This window comes from Antechinus flavipes, chromosome 3 (genome assembly GCF_016432865.1).
Source record: "Antechinus flavipes isolate AdamAnt ecotype Samford, QLD, Australia chromosome 3, AdamAnt_v2, whole genome shotgun sequence".
NCBI lineage: Eukaryota > Metazoa > Chordata > Mammalia > Dasyuromorphia > Dasyuridae > Antechinus > Antechinus flavipes.
In genome coordinates, this window is record NC_067400.1 from 204,810,926 (window position 1) to 204,836,191 (window position 25,266).

Below are 25,266 nucleotides of genomic sequence, written 5' to 3' on the forward strand. Positions count from 1 at the left end.
GTTGATAAATAGCTTGTTCTATTTCTTTTTCTGAAATGGGACTATTTAAGCAATTTACTTCCTCCTCTGATAATCTGGGAAGCCTATATTTTTGGAGGTAGTCATCCATTTCACTTAGGTTATCAAATTTATTGGTATAAAGTTGGGCAAAGTAACCCCTTATTTCTTTAATTTCCTCTTCATTGATGTAAAGTTCTCACTTTTCATTTTTAAGACTACTAATTTGATTTCTCTCTCCTTTTTCTAATCAGATTAACCAAAGGTTTATCAATTTTATTGGTTTTTTCATAAAACCAACTCTTAGTTTTATTTATTAGTTCAATAGTTTTTTTTTTACTTTCTATATTATTAATTTCTCCTTTTAATTTTAGAATTTCAAGTTTAGTAATTGATTGGGGATTTTTAATTTGGTCTTTTTCTTGCTTTTTAAGTTGCAGGCCCAATTCATTGATCTTCTCTTTATCTATTTTATTCAAGTAAGCCTCTAAGGATATAAAATTTCCCCTTATTACTGCTTTGGCTGCATCCCATAAATTTTGGTATGATGTCTCACCGTTGTCATTATCTTGAGTGAAATTATTGTGTCTATAATTTGCTGGATTTATAGTTTACTAATATAAGCCTGTATAATTGATCCTTTGTACCAGGATTTAAGTTTAAATATATAAAACATGTTAAACAAAATCTTCTATGGGTTTAAGTCCTGGTAAACAGTGAACATAGTGTATCTAGTCCTAAACTGTGATTGGTAGAATTTGCTATCAGAAATAAAAATCTCTTGGGAGTGTAACTGATATTCTCTTGAGTTCTGAATTTGATTGCCTGATCATTAAGTCAGTAGCCCCCCTTTGAGAGAAATGCCAAAAGTTTCTAGGTGAACATCTTACCTGGGAAAGAATTAGGAGGACAACCTTAGTCTCTGCTTAAGAGGGGAGCCTTCTGACTCAGTTTCCCAGCTATGTTTCTTTTGTTTCCCACTTGATTATTTCTGAGTCTGGCTAATTACTGCTGCATGATTGGGTGTTAAAAAGAGCTAAGGATTTATACTGTCATATATGTGCTCTCAGGCTGAAGCCTAAAGGACCTTTTTTGCTGCTATTATAATCATGTGCCTGCTTTTTCCTCTTATAGCAAATTTCTATAATCAGAACTGGGGATACAGTGGTTTTCTATCTTACATATTAAAGATGCTTTCCTTTACATGCTATTGCATGAAGATTCATAATTTCTTTTTGTCCTTGAAGAGGCAAATCCAGGGGAATGTAACTCTCTCCTCCCCCCACCCCCAATTATCTCTCTCCCTTCCTGAATAGAGAATCTCCATTTTATTAGTAAGTTCATTTCAAATTGTTGTAAGAATGTGACTTTCCCCGTGTGGACCTAATTTCCATGTAAACCATGAGAACCCAATCGAGGTAGGACGTGACTCCCCCTGTGAAGGCTTGACTGCTCTCTCATCCCAAGAACATCCTTGACCCATAAGAACACATATTTCAACTCTTTCCTTTTTAATCTATAAGACAGGCATGTACCACCTGTGTTTTAGCTCCAATTATATGATTCCAGGAACTTACCACTCTTTGGAACTGTTGCTGTTGATAAGGACTGGCCCCCTTATCAATGCAACATTTGATTATAACCACCTGGAACTCTAGTTGGTACGTCTTTGTCTTAGATGAGGTCTTTATTTGGCCCAAAGCCTTCTTTGTTTGGACTCCTATAAAGAGTGGGCAAAGCATTCTCCACTTTGAAGCCTCACCTATGGAGATGATGATCTGCCTAGGACTTTCCTGATCGAGACTCACAGGCTGAAATACCGGGGCCTCCCAGCCGTAAATTAGAGTTGAAGTTCCCTCGACCGGTGATATGATGTAATGTATTCTCTTTTTCTGCTATTCTAATCATAATTCTTATTATTCTTTGTCTTTTGTCTGTTATGTGTTATTTGCTGTATTAGTTGTTATTGCAAGCGATCTATTCCGTGCATTGTATAATTAAATTTTACTTTCACTTTAATTGAGTCCGAGAGCATCATTTTGTAGGAGCAAATCTGAACCTTTCCCTAAAATCACAAAACACTTCCCCAACCAATGAACATGGTTAGTATGGATTAGATCTTATCTTGATCTGCAGCTCCACCCAAGAGGCTTCTCTGGTTGCAGCCATACAAATGCTAATTTCCAGCCCCCTTCCACCACTCAGACCTATGAAACTTCTTTGTCTAAGGCCCACACAGTCTAATCAGTTTGTTAAGACCCAGAAAGCTAAAATAATTTGTTCTGGCCTTATCCCTACCTAAGGTCTTTTACATTGTATATTGATGGAAGACAGACCAGGTCCTAGAGACCTCGACTTGACTAGGCTCTCTTGCTTACTTGCCTTCTATTTGAGGAAGCTCTAAGCTCACCATTCGGGTTCAGAGCATTTTTGAAGCCAAAGGTCACCAGTGGCTTGCTAATGGGAGGCTTACCAGATCTCCTGCTAGACACTGGGACTTAGCTCTCCAAGGGTGCCACACCCTTAACCCTGCTATTTTGCTTCCTGACAATACTCAATAGGGTGACAGTATAATACAGATGGTGAATGATTTACAGATGGGTCCAGTTTCTTTGAACTGAGAAAAGGAATGAGAGTGAACATCTATATAGTATCCAAATATGCTTTTCATATTTTGCACACTCATGGAGCTATATGGAAAGAAAGAGGACTTTTGACAGCAAAAAAATTCTCCTTTAAATATGCAAGGTAAACAGGTTTGCAAATTTGGCTGCCTGTGATGCTGACCATTTGCCCCTGACCATGACACCTTTACTTCCCCAGCTCCCTGACTCTAGCTCCTTCTACCCCTTCATATAGCTCGTTGCAGAAGAAAGGAGATATCATCTTTTTCCTTCTGGGGGGAGGGGGGAAGGAAGAGAGGTGTCTCAAAAAGACTAGCTTCTTTTCTTTCTTATTTTTTGCTTTTTCCAGATACACCTTTTATTATTTTCTCTCCAGCTCTTTCGGGGTCATTCTAGGCCCCTGCCAGTGGGGAGATAACTCTTTAGTCCTTAGTCAGACTAGGGAATTTCATGGACAGTGGAGCTATCCAGGATTGTAGGATATGCTCTTAAGCATCCCCCCAAGGCGACCTGTTATATTATTTGCAAAAGCCCCATTTCCAAATGTCACCATTCTCACCCTGGATGCCACCCCATTTTTACTAGCTACCATTCCAGAGGAATAACTTTGACCTAAAATGGGAAAAAATGGGTTCTTCTTTGGAGACACCTCAAAACACTGGTCTATGACCCCAAACTTCTGGGGTCCCCTTCCCAACCTCAACAATAGTACAATAGAAAGAGAAAACACAAAGGGCATGGCCTAAGAGGGGAAAGGTACAATTAACCACTCCTGAAGAGGAGGTACAAGATAATGGCAAAAGCCAAATTCTTTTCCTTTTGGAACAGACAGATTAAGAAGACAGGAAGGTCCACTGATCTTCAAAGGACTGTAGCAGCATAAACATTTTTCTTAGTTTGACATGGACTAGCAGGTCTTGCCTCCCAAGGATACACAGGGAATCTAGTTTAGGGTATAAATAACTATAAAGAAAATGCTTAACCTTGGGCATTCATTTGCCAATGCCCTAGTACTACTCTGCATTTCTTTACATTTCCAGGCTCTCCTAATTCCCAGGGCTTCAGAGAATCCTCTTTTTTTTTTATACACTTTTTCAGTGTATAAAACAACTTTACCCAGTTTCCGTTGTTCTGAGGTCTTCAGAGGTTTCTGGCTTCAGTTTCATAAACTGTAGTTTTAAACCGGTAGAGTGCTTAAGAACAGCCTTGTGCAAATTTAAAGTCTTTTATTTACTTGCTTACATATTGCCCTCACCTCTTGTTAACTAACTCTCATGTGGACACCAGGTCTTAGAGAGACCCACTTGTTCATTACCTGCCTCCAACCTCTTGGCTATTCCTGGAAAAAGAGACCAACTTCCTCCTACAAAGAGCTTAAGTAAGGTCTGTGAGGTCACATGCACATCCAATCCGAGAGGAAGATGTCTCCCATTATGAAGCTATCTCAATATGATGAGGAAATTACTTCTGGGGCTCTAAGTTCAGTCTCCTGCTTGCACTGGCTCGACCCATTTGTCTTTTGACCTTAACAAATAAATTATTGGGGCAGCTAGGTGGCGCAGTGGATAGAGCACCAGCCCTGAAGTCAGGAGGACCCGAGTTCAAATCTGGTCTCAGACACTGTCTAGCTGTGTGACCCTGGGCAAGTCACTTAACCCCAATTGCCTCAGCAAAAAAAAAAAAAAAAAAATTATTTCATCTGGCCAGGTAGTGGTGGGACATGAGACCCATGAGACCCTCCTGCATTGCTCTGGATCTACTCTTTCTGGAAAAGATAATTACTCAAAAAGACAAATTGAGAGGACCCCTCAATAGCTCTTAACAGAAACTTCATAAATATAAACATAAAATGCAGAAAAGCAGAAATGGTGAACATATGTTTTACTGCCTAAAATGAAATAAAAATTATAACAAATAATTCTTTTAAAAAGAATTAAAACTAACTGGAAGCTAAATTATTTAAATCTAAAAACTGGAGAAATAGGGCTCAAAAAACAAACTGAAGAAACAATTGATAATTTCATCAGTGATAACAATGAGATAATATACCAAAAATTTTGGAATGCAGTCCTTAAAGGAAAATAAGACTATTATCAATAACAAAAAAAAAGCAAACTGTGTATAATAAATATTGTTTTATATACTATCCTCTTTTTTTGGTTCTATTTTGTATACAGAAATGTATATAAAATTTAGTTGGTTTGTCAAGTAAAATATGTCATGTAACAAAAAACATGGGGGTGGGAGGAGGATATTCTCTTTTGAACATTTTGCTATTGGGTACTAGTCACCCACTTCATAAACATTGCAAGTGATTTCATATACTGAGACAACATTTATGGCAATTCAAGTGACTCTAACAGAAGCTGTTCCAACGATGTTGTTGCAGGTTGGTTTCTCATTTCCTCCCATAGTGGTATCAATTCACAACAATCCACTCTAATGAAGGAACGTGATGGCCAACAACAATGGAAAATGTCAATAATCATCCTAGCACTCTTTAAAAAGTCATTTTCTAAGGGCCTGATAAGTTCTCAGACCTAAATTGTTTTCTCGGAATTGAAGAGTTCTTTTTGGGACTGAATTCTATGTTATTCTTGCATAATTTATTTAGGATGTGGACTGATTTTTGTGGTCTCGAAAACACTCCAGGTTTACTCCCCTTCTATATTGACTGACGACCTTTCCCAAGCTCGCTCTAAAAAACAAGGGCTGAAGTTTAAGAAGGAACAACCAAAAAACAAAAAACTGTAACTAGGCAACGCTCCAGGGAAGCTACCTCAGCGCCAGCTGGGTTATGCCCTAAAGGGAGGGAGTTGGAGCGCGGGGCACACTGGGAGTGGTAGTTTTCTACAAACCTAAAATAGTCCCTGCAGAGCCGGGCAAATTCCTAAACTACAGTTACCAGAGGACACAAAGGGTACCTGCATAGCACTCTGGGATTGTAGTCTCGCTCTCTGGAGGAGGAACCCTAGGATAAGTGTTAGGAGAAATCGGGATAATTGTTCAGACACTCTAGAGATTTCCAAGCCACAGATAACACGCACTTGGTTTGAAAAGGAGTTAGTCATCTCTCATGGTTGTAGTAGGTACAACAAAGTGGGAGTCGCCGAGGAGAAAGCACGTCGTGACGTCACCTTCTTGCCCTTTACCCTTTCGGGGAACGCGTAGTACGCTTCGAGGGAATGGAGAAAAGGTTCGCCCGCCTTGGCTCGGGAGGCGCGTGACCTAAAGACCCGTGACGATTGGTTTTTGGCGGGGCGGGGCTCGGGCGCTCAGGCCTCGGAAGCCTCTGTTACCCGCCTTCCAGGGAGGTAGGCGGAGCCATGGCTGTGGCCGTGGGAGGGCCGGACGACTGTCTGCGTTGGGACTGGCGGAGTAAGTGTCTTTCGGCCGCTGTCTTTTTCCTTTTATCCCTCTGCCTTGAGGTACTTGGCAGATTCCGGCCGGGTTTCGCCTTCGCCGCAGAATCGGGGACCGGGGGAAGGGAGGAAGGGCGGCACCGGGGCAGGGTCCATCCAGTCCCGAGCCGAGTGCGGCCCGGAAGTGAGCAACGGGAAGGTCCCGAGCCTCTCCCAAGAGGCGGGAGCCCCTTCCCGAGCAGGCTAGTTAGCGCCAGCATTCGCAATGTGGGAGTACTTTTAAAGGGAAGAGTGATGTCATGGGTCTCTGGGAGGGGATCCCTCAGCCATCTCCATCCTCGCTCACCCTCCAACAACGGGGGCTTGGTTTGACTCTGTAACTCGGTAAAAGTAACTTTTGCCCACGCTCTCAGTGTCTTGCCTATCCCTGTCTAATAAAGCACTTCTGAGTCTTCTTTTGAGAAAGTTGTTAAGGGATTTAAGGTCGTCATAGACATCCTCGACCTGTGCTGAAATTAGTTTAAAATGTTGCTCTTTATAGAGTTGTTCAGCAATTTCTGACAGATTTTTTTGGGGGAGGGGCGCCGGGGGGGAGGGAAAGAGCCAGGGGAGGCTTGGTTTTCTTTGTTTATTTTCGGGAGAATCGAGGAAACAGTACACTGACAGAGGAATAAAAAACAAACAAATAAAAAAACACATCACCCGTGCTACTTGCAGGGGCATTTTTATCGACATAGTGGAGTTAGGGACTTTGAGAGGATTGGTGGGTTTATGAAAACTGGAAACTATAGGAGAACGGAAAAGCATGTCTTTTAAAATTTTAAATCTCTTCTATATTACTTAGCCGAATGGTTAGGTGAACAGGCTGGAACATTTAGAAAGGTGTGTTTGAAAATATAAATGGAATTATTGAAAGAAAAAAAGAAGCATGAGACATTGATTAACTGAAATTCAAGCTGTGGTTGGCTTTGCATACTGGTCCCTGGGTCTCTTTCTTGTTTAATTAGCACACCACTAACGTTATGGTCATGCAAAGGCAAGTTAGTATGCCTGAGTGTTATGTAGAAGCCATTCTAGAAAGGCTTGGATGACATTAAGTTCAATATAGGGAGGTACCACTCACACCTATCAAAAATAATAAAGTGGAGATGAGGGAAAGATAATACTCTAATGAACTACTGGCTGACTAGTGAACTGGGCCAACAATCCTAGAGAACTATATGGAACTGTGCTCAGGGCTATAAAACTGCATATCCTTTGATCCTATTTACTGTTAAGTCTTTGTCCCAAAGGTATCAAAAGAAAAAAGAGTAGTAACTATATATACACAACTATTTATAGCAGCTCTTTTTGTGATGGTGAAGGATTAGAAATCTAGGAGATATCCATCAACTGGGGAATGGCTAAGTAAGTTGTGGCTCATGATTGTAATGGAATACTTTTGTGGTATAGAAGTAGGTAATTGGGGTGGGTTTCAGAAAACAACAAGAACTATATGAAACGATGCAAGGTAAAATGAGAGAATCAGGATATCACTGTACATTGTAAAAGCAATGAAGGTAGTGATAATCAGCTGTGAACAATTTGGCTAGTGTGATCAATACAGTGTTCCAAGAGAATTCTAAAGAAGTCTTGATGAAAAAAATGCCATCTAAGAGAGAACTGATGAACTCTTGAGTGCAAATTGGAGGATAATTTTCTCATTTTATGAAATATGACTCATATGGAAATTTATTTAAATGATTTCCATGTGCATATCATAATGTTTGCTTTCCTCATGGGTAGGAGAAAGAATGAGAGGGAGGGTGAAAATTTGAAACACAGAATTTAAAAAAGAAAAGAACACTAAAATAGATGATAAATTGAAATATTTTTAAAAAGTTAAATATAGATAAAATGCATTTTTAAAATGTTTATACTAATAGATTTTGAGTTGTCAAGGATTGGCTATGTTCAGCCATATTCTTGCCTTGTGACACTATTTAGGGTTTATTTGGCAAAGAATAGTTTGACATTTTTTTCTTCAGTTCATTTTACAGGTGAGGAACTGAGGCAAACAGGATTAGATGACTTAGCCAGACACATCTGGAAAGTGATGGCAGCCAGATTTGAACTCAGGAAGATGAGTTTTCCTGACTCCAGGCTATCTTCTGAACCACTTGGCTACTCTTTTAAAAATTGACTGTATTGTACTATATTGTGGCATTTCATAATTTTTCATGGTTTTTATTTTTAAGTACCTATTTTTATGTCTAATAGCATTATACTGAGCTTTATGAACTACTAGTCATTTTCTGTCATTTAGGCTTGTATAGTATATATTCTTTTTCATTGTCAGAAGGGTAAATAAATAATAAATGTAGTTCTATTTAGGGATATACATAGATCTAGGAGTCATAATTGGAATGCATTTTGCTGAGATTTTTTTTTTTTTTCTTTACCAGGGAACAAATGGCATCTGTCTCAGTGGACTGCTGTGAGGACTGATGACTAAACTTCATCTTAATATGGCATATAGAAGAGTAAATGGACAAGGACAGTCTATCACATCTAAACTTTCTCATAATGACTATGGAATCCATCAGCTGCATAGAACTGGAACACATAATATCTGCATGGTGTCTGATTTTTTTTATCCAAATATGGGAGGAGTGGAAAGTCACATATACCAGCTATCTCAGTGTCTGATTGAAAGAGGACACAAAGTGATAATTGTCACTCATGCTTATGGAAATAGAAAAGGTATTCGATACCTTACTAATGGCCTCAAAGTATATTATTTACCGCTGAAAGTCATGTACAATCAGTCTACAGCAACAACGCTCTTTCACAGTCTGCCTCTGCTCAGGTATATATTTGTTCGGGAAAGAGTCACCATAGTCCATTCACATAGTTCTTTTTCTGCCATGGCCCATGATGCACTCTTCCACGCCAAGACAATGGGCCTACAAACAGTCTTCACAGACCATTCTCTTTTTGGATTTGCTGATGTCAGCTCGGTGCTTACAAACAAACTTCTAACTGTATCACTTTGTGATACAAATCATATCATTTGTGTCTCTTATACTAGCAAGGAAAACACTGTTCTAAGAGCAGCACTGAATCCTGAAATAGTATCCGTCATCCCCAATGCTGTAGATCCTACTGACTTCACTCCAGACCCATTTAGAAGGGATGATAGTATAATAACTATTGTTGTTATCAGCAGGCTTGTTTACAGAAAAGGTAATGAATGACACAGTAAACTGAAACTGCAATTCCTGGAGAAGTTTGTATTTTAGGATGTTTAATGTCAGTGTATTATTTTGCTTTTTAATTGTTTTCATATGTGTATATATTTTCATACTTGGGTATATCCACAATTTCATAAATTGAATATCTCCTTAATTGTGACAGGTGACAAACCTTCTTTGTTTTATTGTGCTTTTCAGTTCTTCATAATCTTCCATAAAGCTTATAGTTGATTAAATAGTAGTGGGAGGACTTAATAATTTACAAATCCAGTAGACAGTCACATATTTATTTGAAATTGAAGGGTGAATGCTTATAGATAAAAAAAATTCTGAAAAGTTTTTTTAAAATACCACTGACATAGTTTAACTCTGGATTTAGTAATTATTAATATGCAAATATTATTTGGATAACATTTAAGACACCACTTGTTATTGCAGTGTTTATTTTGTGAGGTTAAAGTATGAGATATATGAGAACCAACCTTTGCTATTACTGAAAATCATTGATATTATTACTGTATGTGCAAGTTATGTGTGTTGTGAAATTGTAGGATTAGATTCTGAGAGACTCATTACTTGACATGAGTCATCAAAAGATAATCTATGCAGAAAAATGCATCAATATTCTGTAGTCTCAGATTCTTTTTTCTGCCAATGCTTTGAGAATAGGAAAAGGAAGTCAGTTGTTTTTGGTCAGTGTCAGAGGATGGGTCTGTCCAAGGCCTCTTCATGGACATTGGCTTATATGCTAACTAGGTTAAGTTCAGCTGTGTGTAGCATAGAACATTAAAGACAGTTGAGGGATATAGAAATAAGATAATGGGTGAAAATAAAACTGTGAGAGCAACTGTAGAGATCACTGAGAAAGTAATATTTCTGCAAGTTCACTACAAGATTATCTGAAAATCCAAGGAACATTTGGGGTTAGATGATAAAGGCTTTTCTTCAATTGGATGTTTTTTAAGGTTTCTTTCAAACTTGTAATTGTAAGTATAAGATGAAGAATACAAATGAAGATTTCCTACCAGTTGTATAAATGTAAACTTATGAATTGTGTAATTTAAAAAAACTTTTCTCCTACTTATTTAGTAAAGCCCTGAAGAATCTAACCTTTTTCTCAGCTGAAATAAAGCAAAAGGAGATCAGTTCCTCTGTAACCCTAGATGACGAGGATACGTACAATATCCCTTAGAAGCCAAGTTTTGGTGGTAGTGGTAATGACATAAAACAGTTGGGTTTGATTTAAGGCTTTGAAATTTTTATAGCATGGTTAGAAGATCAGGTATAATTCTCTTTACTTGACAGTAACATCTCCACAGTTTTATGCTTTTTCATTCTCTTATTATATTGACATAGCCTAAGTAAGATATGTACTTTTAGTTCTTGGTTTTTCCCCCATAGTAACAATGTATCTTTGTTTTGTTTGAGTTCATTTACACTCTTCTGCCAGTTCTTTTTTTGGAACAATAGGATACTTGTGTGAGATGACTAGATAGAATTAGAAGTGCAGTGGGGCATATGATCATAAAACAGAGAATTACTAACTGGATTACATGTGGCACAGCTAACAGGTCTTGATCAACATTAAGGCATTTTAATCAATTGTGAACTAACTAGCCACATGGGTAAAGTTAATCAATAGTCAGCAAGCATTTATTAAGTGCTTACTCTATGCTGGACATTGTCAAAACTAGGAATGCAAAGAAAGGCAAAAGATAGGTTCCTTTTCTCCAGGAGTTCATGATCTATAGGGCCAATGATATGCAAGCAATTATGTAACATAAACGGAGATTAGATGTGATTTCTTGTAGAAAGAGGGGACAAACAGTGAAAGGGTCCAGATTTGGGAGATGGAGTATCACTTGCCAAAAGCAGCAGGTTTCTAGACTGTAGATTATGTGGAAGGAAAACTAGGAAAGTAGGAAGGGACAGTCTATCAGGACTTTAAATGCCAAACAGAGGATTTGATATCTGATCCTGAAGGCCTTTCTAGACTAAATAGACATATGAAAAAGTTAGAATGCTTTAGGAACATCATCAGATTGATAAACTGAGTGGAGGTGGAGCAACTTGCTGAAAATTAATATTCATATCTCCACTAGAGAAATTGCCTGGAGACTTTTATAAATGACTGACTGAATGAAAATGGATTTATTAAGTCTTAAAGAGATTGTAAAATAGTATCAGTGGGGCTTGGTGACTCCGGAAGAACACTTTGCATCTGAAAAGTTATGGGGATGATGAATGGGACCACTAATTTTTTCCTTATTGACTATTTAGAAAAAAATAAGTTGCCTCAATTGAATGACAAGAACCATCCTGAGAGGTTAGCTTTCTGTTGCATATGAAACTAGATATGCCTGGTCCAAGGCATTATCAGTATTATCTGATTTTCACATCCCTTCAATCTGTTTTTATATTAATTAGATCATGGCACTTCACTGGGTGTGAAGCTACAAATCTTTATTCACATCTATATCTATATAGACTTGTGAATTGGCGGGGAAAACAGAGTCTTGAACTTTAAAATGAATTTGAATCTGAATTTTTTTCATGTCCCATTTTGTGTGAGCATGACCATTGGAAATCTGGCAAACAAAAGAAGACATAATTTTTTTTTTAAATAAAGCTTTTTATTTTCAAAACATATGCACGGATAATTTGACAACATTGATCCTTGCATAGACTTGTGTTTCAGATTTTCTCCTCCTTTCTCTCACATAGGGAAGCCCTAGATGGTAAGCAAAGCAATGTATGTTAAACATGTTAAAATATATGTTAAATCCAGTGACATAATTTTTTAAAAGGTGTATTTGCTCTCTTGTCAGATTGTTGAACGTATTTTTATGAAGTAAGACAAAATCTATTTTCATTTGTAGACAATTTTATTCCCTTCCCTGGTATATCTCAAACCATGTAAATCTTCATATTGTACTGCTCTCATACATATCTTTCCATATACTGTAGAGAAACTTTTTTAATTTGGTGGAGACTTTTATGTTTCTTTTAATATTTTGTGAATATTAGTATAGCTTTTAGGTTATTCATCTTTAGTTTTTCCTTCTTGCTACATTCTTGTTTACAAAGCTGATTTGCTTTCCTCTCTATGCATACTTTTATGTTATGATGGCTTTTTAAATACTATTTCTTTCAGGCAAATCACTATTATTTGTTATTGATAATATGTTATATACTACTTAAGATTACCACATGCCTTTTCTCCTGAATTTTGGGATTTTTGATTTTTTTATTTGTCCTGAAAATTTTTTCTTTTTGATTCTCCTGAAAATTATTTCTAATAGAGTTTAATATATATGTTTAATTTATAATGTCCCATCAAATGAGTAAGCATTTATGAAATGCCTGGTGTGCTATTCACTGTGCTATGGGTGAGGACAACAAAGGCAAAAATGAAATAATCTTGGTCTTTGGGAAACTTGTAACTATTGCTAACTCTACTTTGGCTATGAATTTTTGCTTTTAGATAGGTTCTTATAATATTTATATTGGAAATGGAAATTTTAAAAATGCTACAAAAAATGATAGAAGTTAAAGTTACCTTCTCTCAACTTATGTAGTACTTTAAATAAACTTTGCTATTAAATTTAAAACAAATGGAACTAATATATGCTTTAAACCTAAGTGAAGGACAATGGCTCAGAAGGGGAACCAGGACTGAATTGGGCTGGTTAGCAATTTTCCTGAAGGACATTATGATGATCTTTATTTTAAAGTGGGATTTGGTCATGTTTTAATCTTATAATTAAATGAACTTGATCAGGACTACTTTATAGGATGGTGCTTATATTTATAATCCAAACCATCATATGGCTATTCTTAAATAGTTAGAAACCAGAAGCATTATTTTAAACTTTGTTTCTTTTCATGCCATGTCTATACATTCATTTAATGGAGTAGAACCTTACACTTGAGGAAATGTAAGGGACTAAGGGAGGAGCAAGTTCACTTGTAGCAGAGAATTCATTTGGATTTACAAAGATAAATAAACAGTAGGATAAGGTTAGGATAAGGATTTCTATCCTTTGATTTCATTGGTATAGGTTACTCCTAATGAATCCTTCTACCCGTACAGAAAGTTCTCTACATGTTCTCTACAACTTAGAATCTTAATAGTTACCTAGAGCAATGGTATCAAACTCCAGTAAAAATGTGGGCCACTAACCTATATATAAGAACCCTAGTGGACTACATAGTGACTTAGAAAACTGCATATTAAAATTATTTTTGTTTATTTTGTTAAATATTTCCCAATTACATTTTAATCTGGTTCATTCTACACTGTAATTGATACCTTTCAGGTATGTATCAGAGAGAGAACTGCAACTAAAATCTTTCTGGGTCCACTTCATTATGCCATCTTCTAACAATAAATTAAACATATTAAAGAATCATTATAAATAATTTTCAAAATTAAAAATGATCAAAATAATCATTTGTGAGCCCTTGGTAACTGATGAATGATAAGATCCTTCTGGGAGATGGAAAAGAAGTGTGCTTTCCCCCTGTACCCTCTCTTCTGTCCCCCCACCTTTACTCCTAAAGAACAATACCCTGTGTATGAAGTGTTGAATATTCATTTTGAATAAGATGTATAAAAAAGGCCTTTTTCTCCTAAAATGAACCTTTTATAACTTTCTTTTTCAAATTTCATGTTCTTAGGGATTGATTTGCTTAGTGGGATAATACCTGAACTCTGTCAGAAATATCCAGATTTAAATTTCATAGTTGGAGGAGAGGGGCCAAAAAGAATCATTTTGGAAGAAGTACGGGAGAGATACCAACTACATGACAGGTATTGAGTGGTACTTTATTCTTCCATATAAGAGTACAAGAATTTTATAGAGAGAAGTTTAGCTAGAGCAACATATTCGTTTTACTGCCTTTCCCAGGAGTAGTTAGTTTCAAGGTAGTTTGCATTTATCTTGAATTAAATTCATCTTTAAGAAGAAGAAAAAATGTATAAAGAATCACCACTTGTACCTTTATATAATTACAAATTTGGGAACAGTAGAAGTACAATAATTGGTTAGAAAAGTTGTATTGACAATTTAGGATCCTGTTGCAAATTTGTCTTTAATATTTTAACTAGAAAAAAAAAATTAAAGAAATTAGCAGTTAAAAACATTTGTATTTTCCCTTTAACTTTCCAAAGGTAGAAAATGTATTGCTAACATAATAAAAGGGTAACTTTTGCAAAGATATTTCTTTGGATTTTGGTAATTTTTCATATTTAAAAAAATCAAAATGGGAAAGAAGTTAAGTATAACTTGTGGAAAACTTTGTAAATTATACTCGCTATTACTATATATTATCTCTCCTTCCCTACACTTTTGTTTGTATATTTAGGGTACGACTTCTGGGAGCGCTGGAACATCAGGATGTTAGAGACGTCTTAGTCCAAGGACACATTTTTCTAAATACTTCTCTTACTGAGGCTTTCTGCATGGCAATTGTGGAAGCAGCAAGTTGTGGTTTACGGGTAAAAAAAAATTTGGATTATTTGTTTTGCTTTTATTTTTTCTTTTTTGCATATAGTTATGAATTGTCTATGTTGTTCAGTGCTTAATTTTCTTACAGTGTAAGAATTTGTAGGAAATGTGAATTATATATTAATTCATTCTTGTTTTCTTGCCTTTCAAAGGTTGTGAGTACCAGGGTTGGTGGGATTCCTGAGGTACTGCCAGATAATCTTATCATTTTATGTGAACCATCAGTAAAATCTTTGTGTAATGGCTTAGAAAAAGCTATTTCTCAGCTGAAGTCAGGAACATTGCCAGATCCAGAAAAAATCCATAACAGAGTAAAGACATTCTATACTTGGAGAAATGTTGCTGAGAGAACTGAAAAGGTATGTACATATTCTAAAACGACTAAGAATTGTCTGAGGTATCAGCAAATGCTTAAAATTGAATTATAATAGGTTTTCACCCATTTAGCATAGAAATCAAAACTTTAGCTGTTTATATGATATTTAGCTCTAATTTAGCATAGAAATTAAAACTAGCTGCTTATATGATATCTAGTTGCATATTTCATAAAATGTAATACATGTGAAATAAAGCCCTTTTAAGTTATTGGACTGTTTGTTGAGAAAAACTTGGACTTGAATCATAGAATTTTAGAATTGGAAGAGATCTTAAAGATCCTCTGGCTATCAAGGTCACTATAAAATGCTGTATTTTAAATATAAATTAAAGTTTACAAGATACTCTCATCACAGAAATCTGGTGAGATAGGTAGTACAAATTAATATTGAGGTATAGAAGCTGACTAATAACTTACTTAAGTTGTCCTAGAATACAAACTTGATACTCCTACTGATGTAATGATTATCATTACTTGAAGACCATAGTTTATATGGGCATAATACTATGCTTATATCTATCAACAGAGTCATAATACAATGTAATCTGACAATTATAATTAGCTTTTTCTATGTAGAAGATATCTTGCATTTACAATTTAAATAAAAAACTACATTTCTAAGCTAGGCACTATGGTTATGAAGACAAAAGCAAAAATCTCTTAAAGAGTTTATGTTGTGCTTGGACTGTGCAAAAAATGTACTACAAAGCAATTTAAAGTAGAGGACAGTACTAGGGATCAGGAAAGGCTTCACGGAGGAAGTATGAAGTTTGAGAGAAAATAAGGATTCTGAAAGTCAGGGATAAGAAGGGAGCACATTTCAAGCATGAGAAATGTATGTATTTATGGAGGCAAGAGCTGGAATCTCAGTTTTGATGAGAAATTCTGATTTAATTGGAATATAGAATATGTGTAAAGGAAACATGCAAAATAAGGTTGGAACCATAAGATTATGGAGTATCTTAAAAGCTAGACAAATTATCTTAGAGGAAATAAGGTTCTGTTGATGTATTTTGAGTAAGAGAGTATACATATTTTTATCTGTGCCAGGAGCAAACCCATCAATCCTTAAACAATTATTAAATGCCCACTATGTAGTAGACTGTACTAAATGCTGGGCATAGAAAAAAGAAGCAAAAAAATAACGTCTGCCCTTAAGGAGTTTACAATTTAATGGTAGATAAAACTTGGGAACATATATAGAAAGCAAGTTACATATAGGATTAATAGGAAATAATTAATAGAAAAAAGGCTCTAGAATTAAGAAGCATTAGAGAAGGTTTCTAGAGAATTCAGTAGTCAGAGAGGAAGAGGGAGACCATTCCAGGCATGAGGAACAACCAGAATACTTGCCCAGATCTGTTTTATTGCTGAAATAATCAGATGGTCTGTGTCACTGGATCCAAGAGTATGTGGAGTGGGGAGTAAGATATAAGAAGCCTGGAGAGGTAGGAAGGGCTAGGTTATGAATGTAAACAAAGCATTTTGTATTTGCTTCTGCAGGCACGGGGAGCCACAGGAGCTTGTGAGTAGAGAGTACAGAGGATCCTGGTATAATCACATTTATGCTTTAAGGAGAAAGAAGGCAAACATAACTATTACTACATTATTTCAGTAATTTAGGCAAGAGATGATGAGAGTACCAGAGTGCTGGCAGTGTCAGGAGAGAAGGGGTTATATTCTAAGGTGATTGCTAAGATGAAGTTAAAAACTCACATCCAAGGCATAAAAGCAGAAATAGTAAATGCATCCTTTTCAGACCATAATGCAATAAAAATTAAATTCAATAAAAGGCTGTGGAAATATAGATTAGAAATTAATTGGAAACTAAAGAATGACCGGGTCAAAGAACAAATCAAAGAAATAATAAAAAATTTCATTAAAAGACTGCATTGAGATAGCCTATTAAAACTTATGAGATGCAACCAAGACAGGGGAAATTTTATATTACTAAATGCTTATATTTTGAGAGAAATAGCATCTCAATGAATTGGGCATGCTGTTGAAAAAAGTAAAAAGAGAAAAATGCCCAGTTAACATCAGATTAAAAATCTGAAAAATCAAAGGGAGATTAAGAAAATTTAAAGAAAATGAATTAATAAAATTAGGAGTTGGTTTTATGCCAAAAATAGTAAAATAAATAAACCATTGGTTAATTTTTATTTTTAAAAATTATTTGTTGTTATTTATTTAAAAAGGAAAGAAAATCAAATTACCAGTATCAAAAGTGAAAAGGGTGAATTCATCAGCAAGAGGAAATTAAAAGGCAATTATTAAGAGCTATTCTGTTCAATTACATGCCAATAAATAATCTAAGTGAAATGGATTAATATAGCAGAAGAGGAAACAGAATACTTAAATCATTCTGTCTTAGAAAAAGAAATTAAACAAGCTATAAATGAAATAAGATAAAATCCCCAAGGTTAGATAAATAGGCAAAAGAATATCTATCAATTTTTTTTTTTTAAATAACACAAATATGGTGCTGATATTTAAATCAGGAAGGGTAAAACCAGAAGAAAAAAAATCTGTAGACTAATTTCTCTAATAAACTTAGATGCAAAAATTTAAATAAAATACTAGTAAGGACACAATAATATATCAAAAATCATGCATTATGACCAGGTGGGATTTATATTAGGAATGCAGGACTAGTTCAATGTTAGAAAAACTATCAAAATAATTGACTAAAGCAATAACAAAAAAAAAAAAGCAACAACAAAAATGATGTGATTATTTCAACAGATGCAGTAAAAGCTTTTGACAAAATATAACGCCTGTTCTTGTTAAAACACTGGAAAACATAGGAATAAATGGAGTTCTCCTTAAAAATAATATATAGTATCTCTATAAAATAATCAGCAAGCATTACGATAAGCTAGAAGCTGTTCTAGAAAAATCAGGGGTAAAGAAATGATGCTCATCATCATCAGTATTAATTAGTATTGTACTAGAAATGGTGACTATAGAAATAATAAAAGAAAAAAATTAAGAATAGACAATGAAGAATCAAAACTAATGTTCTTCAGGTGATATGATGGTGTCTTAGAGAATTGACTGAAAAATGAGTTGAAATAATTAACAACTTAAGCAGAATTGTAAGACATAAAACCAATTTACATAAATCATTAGCATTTCTACAAATTACCAAGATGGTCCACGAAGAAGAGATAGAGAAATTTCATTTACAATAACTGCAGATTATGTAAATTGGGATTCTACTTGTCAATTCAAACCCAAGAACTATATGAACATAATTACAAAATATTTTTCACATAAATGATGTAAGATCTAAATACTTGGAGAAATATTAATTACTCAATGGCCTAAACTGAGCACATACAATAATAAAAATGATAATTCTATCTAAATTGCCACATACTAATCAGATTATCAAAAAATTATTTCATAGTCCTAGAAAAAAATAACAGGATTCATCTGGAAGAACAAAAGTTCAAGAGAATCAGTAAAGAAAAAAATATGAAAGAAGATAGCAGTAGCAGATCTCAAATTGTGTTTTAAAGTCATAATTACCAAAAACAATGTGATACTGGCTAAAATATGTAGAGAGTTGTGGATCAATGGAATAGATTAGGTACACAATAATATATAGTAATAAATGATCATAGTAATCTAGTGTTTGATAAACCCAGAGATTCAAACTTTTGGAGCAGCAACTCAACACTTGGCAAAAATTTTTGGGAAAACTGGAAGGTATTTTGGTAAAATAAGGTCAAAATTGGTACACAGTTTAGACATAAAGGGGAATATCATAAACAAATTATGGGAGTATGGAAAATGTAATCATTAGATCTGTGTGGATAAGGGAAGAATTTGTCACCAAAAAGAGATAGAGAGCATTACAGGATGTAAAATGGATAATTTTTATTACATTAAATTAAAAAGGGTTTGCACAGATGAAACCAATTTAATCAAGACTAAAAGGAAAGTGTGAAATTGGGGAAAACAATTTTACAGCAAGTTTCTGTGAAGAAAGGTCTCATTTCTTATATAATATAGAGAATTGAGTGCACAATATAGAGAACTGCGCCACATTCCCCAGTTAATAAACGGTCAAAGCATATGAACAAGCAATTTTCAGAAGAAAAAATGGTATAGCTAGCTATTCTGAGCAATTCAATGATCCAAAATAGTTCTAAAGGACTTAAGATGAAAACCTCCAGAAAGAGAATGAACTAATAGAGTCTGAGAAATTAAAAAAAAAAAAAAAAAGTAAAAAGTAAAATCAGTAGGTCTTGGTAACAAAGAAGATATGGAGGTGAGAGATAATGAGGAATATCGAATCATTTCTAGATTGCAAGCCTAAAGAAATAGGAGCATAGTATTGTCCTCTAAAGCAATAGAAAATGGGGGAAATGGGGGAAATGGGGGACAAAAGGTCTAGAGGAAGGAAAGATAATGAATTGTTTTGGACATAATTAGTCTGAGATTTCTACTGAAAGTACTGTGCAAAGTGTCTAAAATGCTATTGAAGAAGTAAGCTTGAAGTCAGTTGAGAGATTGTCAGAATAGGTAGATTTGGGAATCAACATACTGATAGTAATTAAATCCATGAGAGCTGATGAGATTGCCAAGAGAAGTAGTATAAAGGGAGAAAAGAGTAGAGCCCAGGAATTTACCCTGAGAGACACCTAATTAAAATAATATGAAATAAGACTGGAAGTCTAGATGGGAACCAGATTGTAGGCAATTTAAAATGCCAGGCAGAACATTTTGTATTTTATACTGGAGGCAAAATTGAACTTTGGATTTCAAGGAGAGACACGGTCACATCTCTGTTATAAAAGTATCAATTTTGCAGCAAATTAGAGCATGAATTTGAGAGGGTGGGGAAAGAGTAGGATGATGAGACTAATTAAGAGGCTATTGTAGTGATCTTGGTGAGCAGAAATAAGATCCTGAACAAAATACCACAGGAATAGGATCATTTTAGGACAAAGGACATTTGTACTCTCTGGCACTAAAGTGCTAAAAAATATTTTTTGTTATTTACATTTTCTTCTTGCAAATTTTAATCATTTAATCATCAAAAATCACTACTTTTACCTATTCAGAAAAAAGGAAGGTGCTTTTGCTAAAATAAATTACAATTTTATAAAGCTCAAAGCAATATATATGCATTACTTTATTCCACCTAAAAATAAGAGCTCTTAGTTTTTTGTCTTGTTACAGCTTACTTACGTTTACCATACTGTTTCTGTAGTTAGGATGAGAAATCTTTTCTTAATACCTTTCCCTCAATTTGGTATGGTGATCAACTCAATTGATCTGCCACCTTAGTGCTATCTTGTAGTTGTCAGTGTTTTGTTGCTCTTTTTCTTTTGTGTCCTGCACAACATGGTGTGAATCTTTCCTTCCACCACGGATAGTGCTAGAAAGTAATCTCTTGGTAGAGCCCTTTTATCCAATCAGAGACAACATAATATGGGCAGAAGTAACAATAAAAAAGAATGGTCGCAGGTGCTGGATTAGAAGCCTGGCTCTGCCTGCTTAGGGTACCGCAACCTTCTTTCTGTGTTCTCTGGTGTTAGCAACAAATGACCCAGTCTTCTTCAGGCAGAAGATGGATCCCCTCAAAGCAAGCAAACATTAAGCATCTAAGTGTATCTATATACAGAGAGTTCAAGGGGAAGATAAGTAGCTGCTAACTGAGAGGCTTCTGGACCATGATTTGCTCTTCTTACTCTTTCTAGGTATATGACAGAGTGTCTAGGGAAGCTGTGTTACCAATGGACAAACGGTTGAACAGACTGATCTCTCATTGTGGCCCAGTGACTGGCTGCACCTTTGCTTTGTTGGCTGTGTTGAATTTCCTTTTCCTTGTTTTCCTGAGGTGGTTGACTCCTGATTCCATCATTGATATTGCAGTTGATGCCACAGGACCAAAGGGGGCCTGGACCCAGCAGTATTTTTTTTGTAAAAAGGGGGAAGAGAATAAAGAAATTTCAGAATCAAGGTAGAAAGAAGCCTACTCTTCAAGATTTTAAATATTTTAATAATTCTTCCAAAACAGTTTGAAATTACTTGTTTTAGTTTAGAAATTTACGCTACCTCCAGTTCATATACTATGTTTAATTTTGAGACAAGATCCTGGACATATGCAATTTCTTGGGATGAAAAACTATTTGCACTTGTTTAAAATTCAGAAGGGAAAAATTTGAGCTACTCAGGTATAAAACTTTCAAGACTACTGAATTTACTGTAACAGTGGTGTTTTAAGATTATACTTTGGGGGCTGGTAGGCACTGATGGGCCAAGCTCATTATTATCTGGAGTTTTCTTTGCCAGTGTTTAATATTATTCTTTTTAATATGAATTTGAAGGCATAAAGCATTTATAGAATTTGCTTGATGTATTTTAAGTACAGTTCTTGTAGCATTTTTGGTATATTCATTAAGTATTAACTCTTCATCCATTGAGTAAGATAGGTACTTTGACTAGTAAAGCAATATTTGTTGAGCACCTGTTGTGTGCTGAGCACTGTACTAGATGTTTCCTATAGAGCACTGGGACCACTTACTAGCATAGTAGCAATTTATTACTGGTACTGAAAAATAGCATGCCTCCAAATGTTTTAACATATCCCAAAATAACCATCTTAATCTTAATAAATTGCTAGCAAGGGCTGACTGAATAATCCCTTTGGACTATTGGAGACACTCATCTAGGCATTGCCTGTGTCTTTTTGTTTTTATGTTTTTATTTAAAGTCGGTTATGAAAAAAAAAGCTCATATGGATTTTTGTTTTTCTGGAAATGCTAACTTAAAAATTAAGACTAAGATGTACTTTGCTTTTAAATATTTGTTAAATATTTATTTAATATTTAACAATAAATATTAAATAAATATTTACTAGGGACCGATATCACTGTTTAGCATAGGGCAGAGGCACACTCCACTAGCTTTCATATGTAACTTAATCCTTTTTCTGTAAATGACTCCATTTTAATCTGTCTTCAGCAGAATTTAATAGTTCTAAAAATGCTGATAATTATGACCATCTGCAGTACTATACATTTAATTATAATCATTTAGATTTCCTTTATGATCTTGTTTACATTTGAATAAATACTTTGATTGATAGTAATTCAATAGTTTTTTCCTCTGGAATTTTTGGTTCTCAACAACTACAAACTGAAAATTATCAGGAGATAGTCACTGTGTTGATGAATGTGGCCCATTTTATTTGTTTTTGCCTCAGAGCCATGGGTTTTCTAACCCCAAATTATCCCTATAATCTATATCTTTAATTTAGTGAATATTCCTTTGAAAACTTGAGAAATTTTTCTCGTAAAGCATGGTTTAACATTAGAGAGATGATATCTTATACAGATTTAAACTCCGTTTTCTGGCTGTGTACCAGATATTTTCAGAAATTTTTAATGACAACTCAAAAGTTCAAATAGTTTTTATATAAATATCCTATGCTGTGAATGTTTTAACTTCTTTTCCATTGTGGAATGAAAATAACACTGCTTTTTGTTTTTATTGAAAAGGGTTTGATGAAAAGAACACTATAAGATCTTAAAATTTGTATATTTTTCTTTTGTTGAAGAAAAATATTGATTATTGGTATTAAGAAACCTAAAAGTCTTGACATTGACATTTCCTTTTATTAGACTATGTTGGATGATATGCATATGAAATGTGCATTGTGGAGAAATATTGGGGAGAAAAATTGTTGAGAAAAAGTTGAATATTGGTTTTATTGATGTCATTAATCAATTTTTAAAAAAGCATACTGTTATCTTTCCCTAACTTTTAACGTTCCTTTTGAATCACTCTTTAAAATTGTCAAACTTTTATGCCTTAAATTAATGTAGAAAAGACTTCACTTCACAATTCCTTAACATGCCAAATATTGGAAATTAAAATAATTTTTCTTGGGTTTCTTCTTTAAAGAATCAAGAAAGAAGTGAAACTTGCCTTCTTGTCAGATTCACTTAAGCCTCCCAAATATACTTATTTTTAACTGTGTTACAACTATTGTACTGGTCAGTATCTAAAATCATACAATGTTGTTTTTCTGTTTATTCTGGTATTGTAAAAAATAAGTAAAGGACTGAGAAGAAATCCTATGCTGATTTGCATATTGAAGAAGTAAAATTTACTTAGTGGGAAAAAAAAAAAAACTTCCTTGTTTTGCCAAAAAAAAGTAGATAGTTCAAGATGAGAAATCTTAGCTGATCATTTGGTGGTTGGTTAGGAAAGCCCCTTAAATTAGTTATGCAACACCTTTTTATTTCCAATTATGTGAAATAACAGGTTCTAATTTGTACCTGTATTCTCTGCTTTAAACAAGTGCTCATTTTCCTTTATAACAGAAATTTATTCCACAAAATGGAAGATATTTTCTCTCATATTTTGAACTACATAATTGCTGTACCATATGAGAGATTTTAAGAAAAATTTATATTTAGGCTTAGTTAACCTAAGTTAAGCTTTTTTATACTTTCTCTCTCTCTTTTTTTTTTTTTTCCTGAAGAGGATGCTGTGGATAAGACTGAGTGAGAACCTTACTTGTAACAAATGAATTAATTTAGATTTGTAAAATTTTTCTAAATACAGAAAGGATGCTTTGGAGCAAAGATTAAAATTAAAAAAAAAAAAAAACCAACAGAGCCAGTTTAGTCATTAAAACATCATACTGTACACATGTATGCATTCCTATTTTCCACCAGACATTTGTTTGCCATTGTACAAATCGGTACTTACTTTTATGAAGTATTTTTAAATGCCTCTACAGTATTCATTTATTTCTCTTACCTGTTCTCAAGAAAATTTAAATGGATTAATATTGAACTATATTGTGATTAGGGTTTTCCAAATGAAATTATGAAAATTAAAGTTTTTATAACAAATGTGTGTTGGTATTTATTTTTTTCTTCTCTATGTGTTTTTAGATTTTTATTTATTTTAGCATTCATTCAGTTTATACTCCCATTATCTATTTTCATTATGGTTGTAAATTATTTAATAATTTTTTCTACTAAGATTAGGTACTTTTAAACCTTTCTTATTTTAACATTTCCTCCCATTCAAATGCAGTCTTTTTGCTATGATGAAGAAGGTTCTTTAAAATTATGATTATAGGAGTCAGGGACTTTTTAATCCCAGATATTCCATCATTTCTATCTTAAAAAAAAGATTAAGACCTTGAACTCTTTGCGTTACTTTCCTGGTATGTGAAATGCAGAAACTTATGACTGTGTTAATGCATGTAAAGACCAAAACAAAAAGATAATACTATCATTCATTTTTAACATGAAAGGTTCTTGTTTCCTTCCCCAATTGCTTTGTCATCTTTACAATGATATTTAAAAGAAATTTTTAAAATGGTAAGGAATACATGAAAATTCTGGAGGGTGTTCGGACAGGCTCATCAGAATAATCACCATAAGAATAATCAGAAATAAAGTCCAAAGTCTTCATTATCTCCTTCACAGTCTGTCTCCTTCGCCTGAGGCCAGGCTAGCTTTCTGGAGGTCTTCTGGAATGGGTCTTGGTTTCAGTGGAGGAGTGCAGGAGATGGGAGAGTTGCCATGAGGCTGATCAAAAATGGAATCTTGTGTCCTCAGTTTAAATACCTATTGCAAGTACATCATCATAGGTGTCAATCTTGTAGCATAGATATCAACTTGTAGAACTATACAAGTATCAAATACATGTAAACTAGAGAAGCATTATCTTAATTCTACTGAGTTAACACCTTATTTTAGAATTAAATCAATCATACTGAACTAGAGAACTATTATTCATCATGCTAAACTAGATAAACTAGATTGTCTTATCAATTCCACTGAGTTAATACCTTGTTGTAGGTTTAAATCAATCATACTGAGCCTTAAGTATATTTCTCTAGACTGCCCTTTACATCTCACGCTTCCTTTTGTTTTAGAACATAAGTGGTCACACCCTTCCTTACTTCTCAGGGAGGTGAGAATCCTCAAAAGGAGGCGATCATGCCCTTCCTGACATCTCAGGAAGGGAGATGAAAACACCAAAGGGAAATGGGGATTCAAACCAGATTTTGTTAGCGGGTATCTGAATGATCTCGCTTGAAACAGGTATACATAAATCCATCAACATGGAAGGTACTACAAAAGCACATAGTAATATAACACAGCTAGTAGTGATGGAGCA

At 34.6% G+C, this 25,266-nt stretch overlaps 1 protein-coding gene across 2 annotated transcripts; it reads left to right on the forward strand.

Annotated features, from left to right (window-relative positions):
* The first annotated feature begins 5,930 nt into the window (after positions 1 to 5,930).
* PIGA (phosphatidylinositol glycan anchor biosynthesis class A) lies at positions 5,931 to 23,984 on the forward strand. Of its 2 annotated transcripts, none has more exons than XM_051984474.1 (6): positions 5,931 to 5,999; positions 8,428 to 9,208; positions 13,897 to 14,029; positions 14,584 to 14,716; positions 14,879 to 15,085; positions 20,817 to 23,984. In XM_051984474.1, the coding sequence occupies exons 2-6, from the start codon at positions 8,470 to 8,472 to the stop codon at positions 21,081 to 21,083; spliced, it is 1,479 nt and encodes a 492-aa protein (XP_051840434.1). In that variant the 5' UTR covers positions 5,931 to 5,999; positions 8,428 to 8,469; the 3' UTR covers positions 21,084 to 23,984. The 2 variants fall into 2 exon arrangements, with proteins under 2 accessions (XP_051840434.1, XP_051840435.1); XM_051984475.1 differs by having other exon boundaries at positions 8,428 to 8,725.
* Positions 23,985 to 25,266: the final 1,282 nt, after the last annotated feature.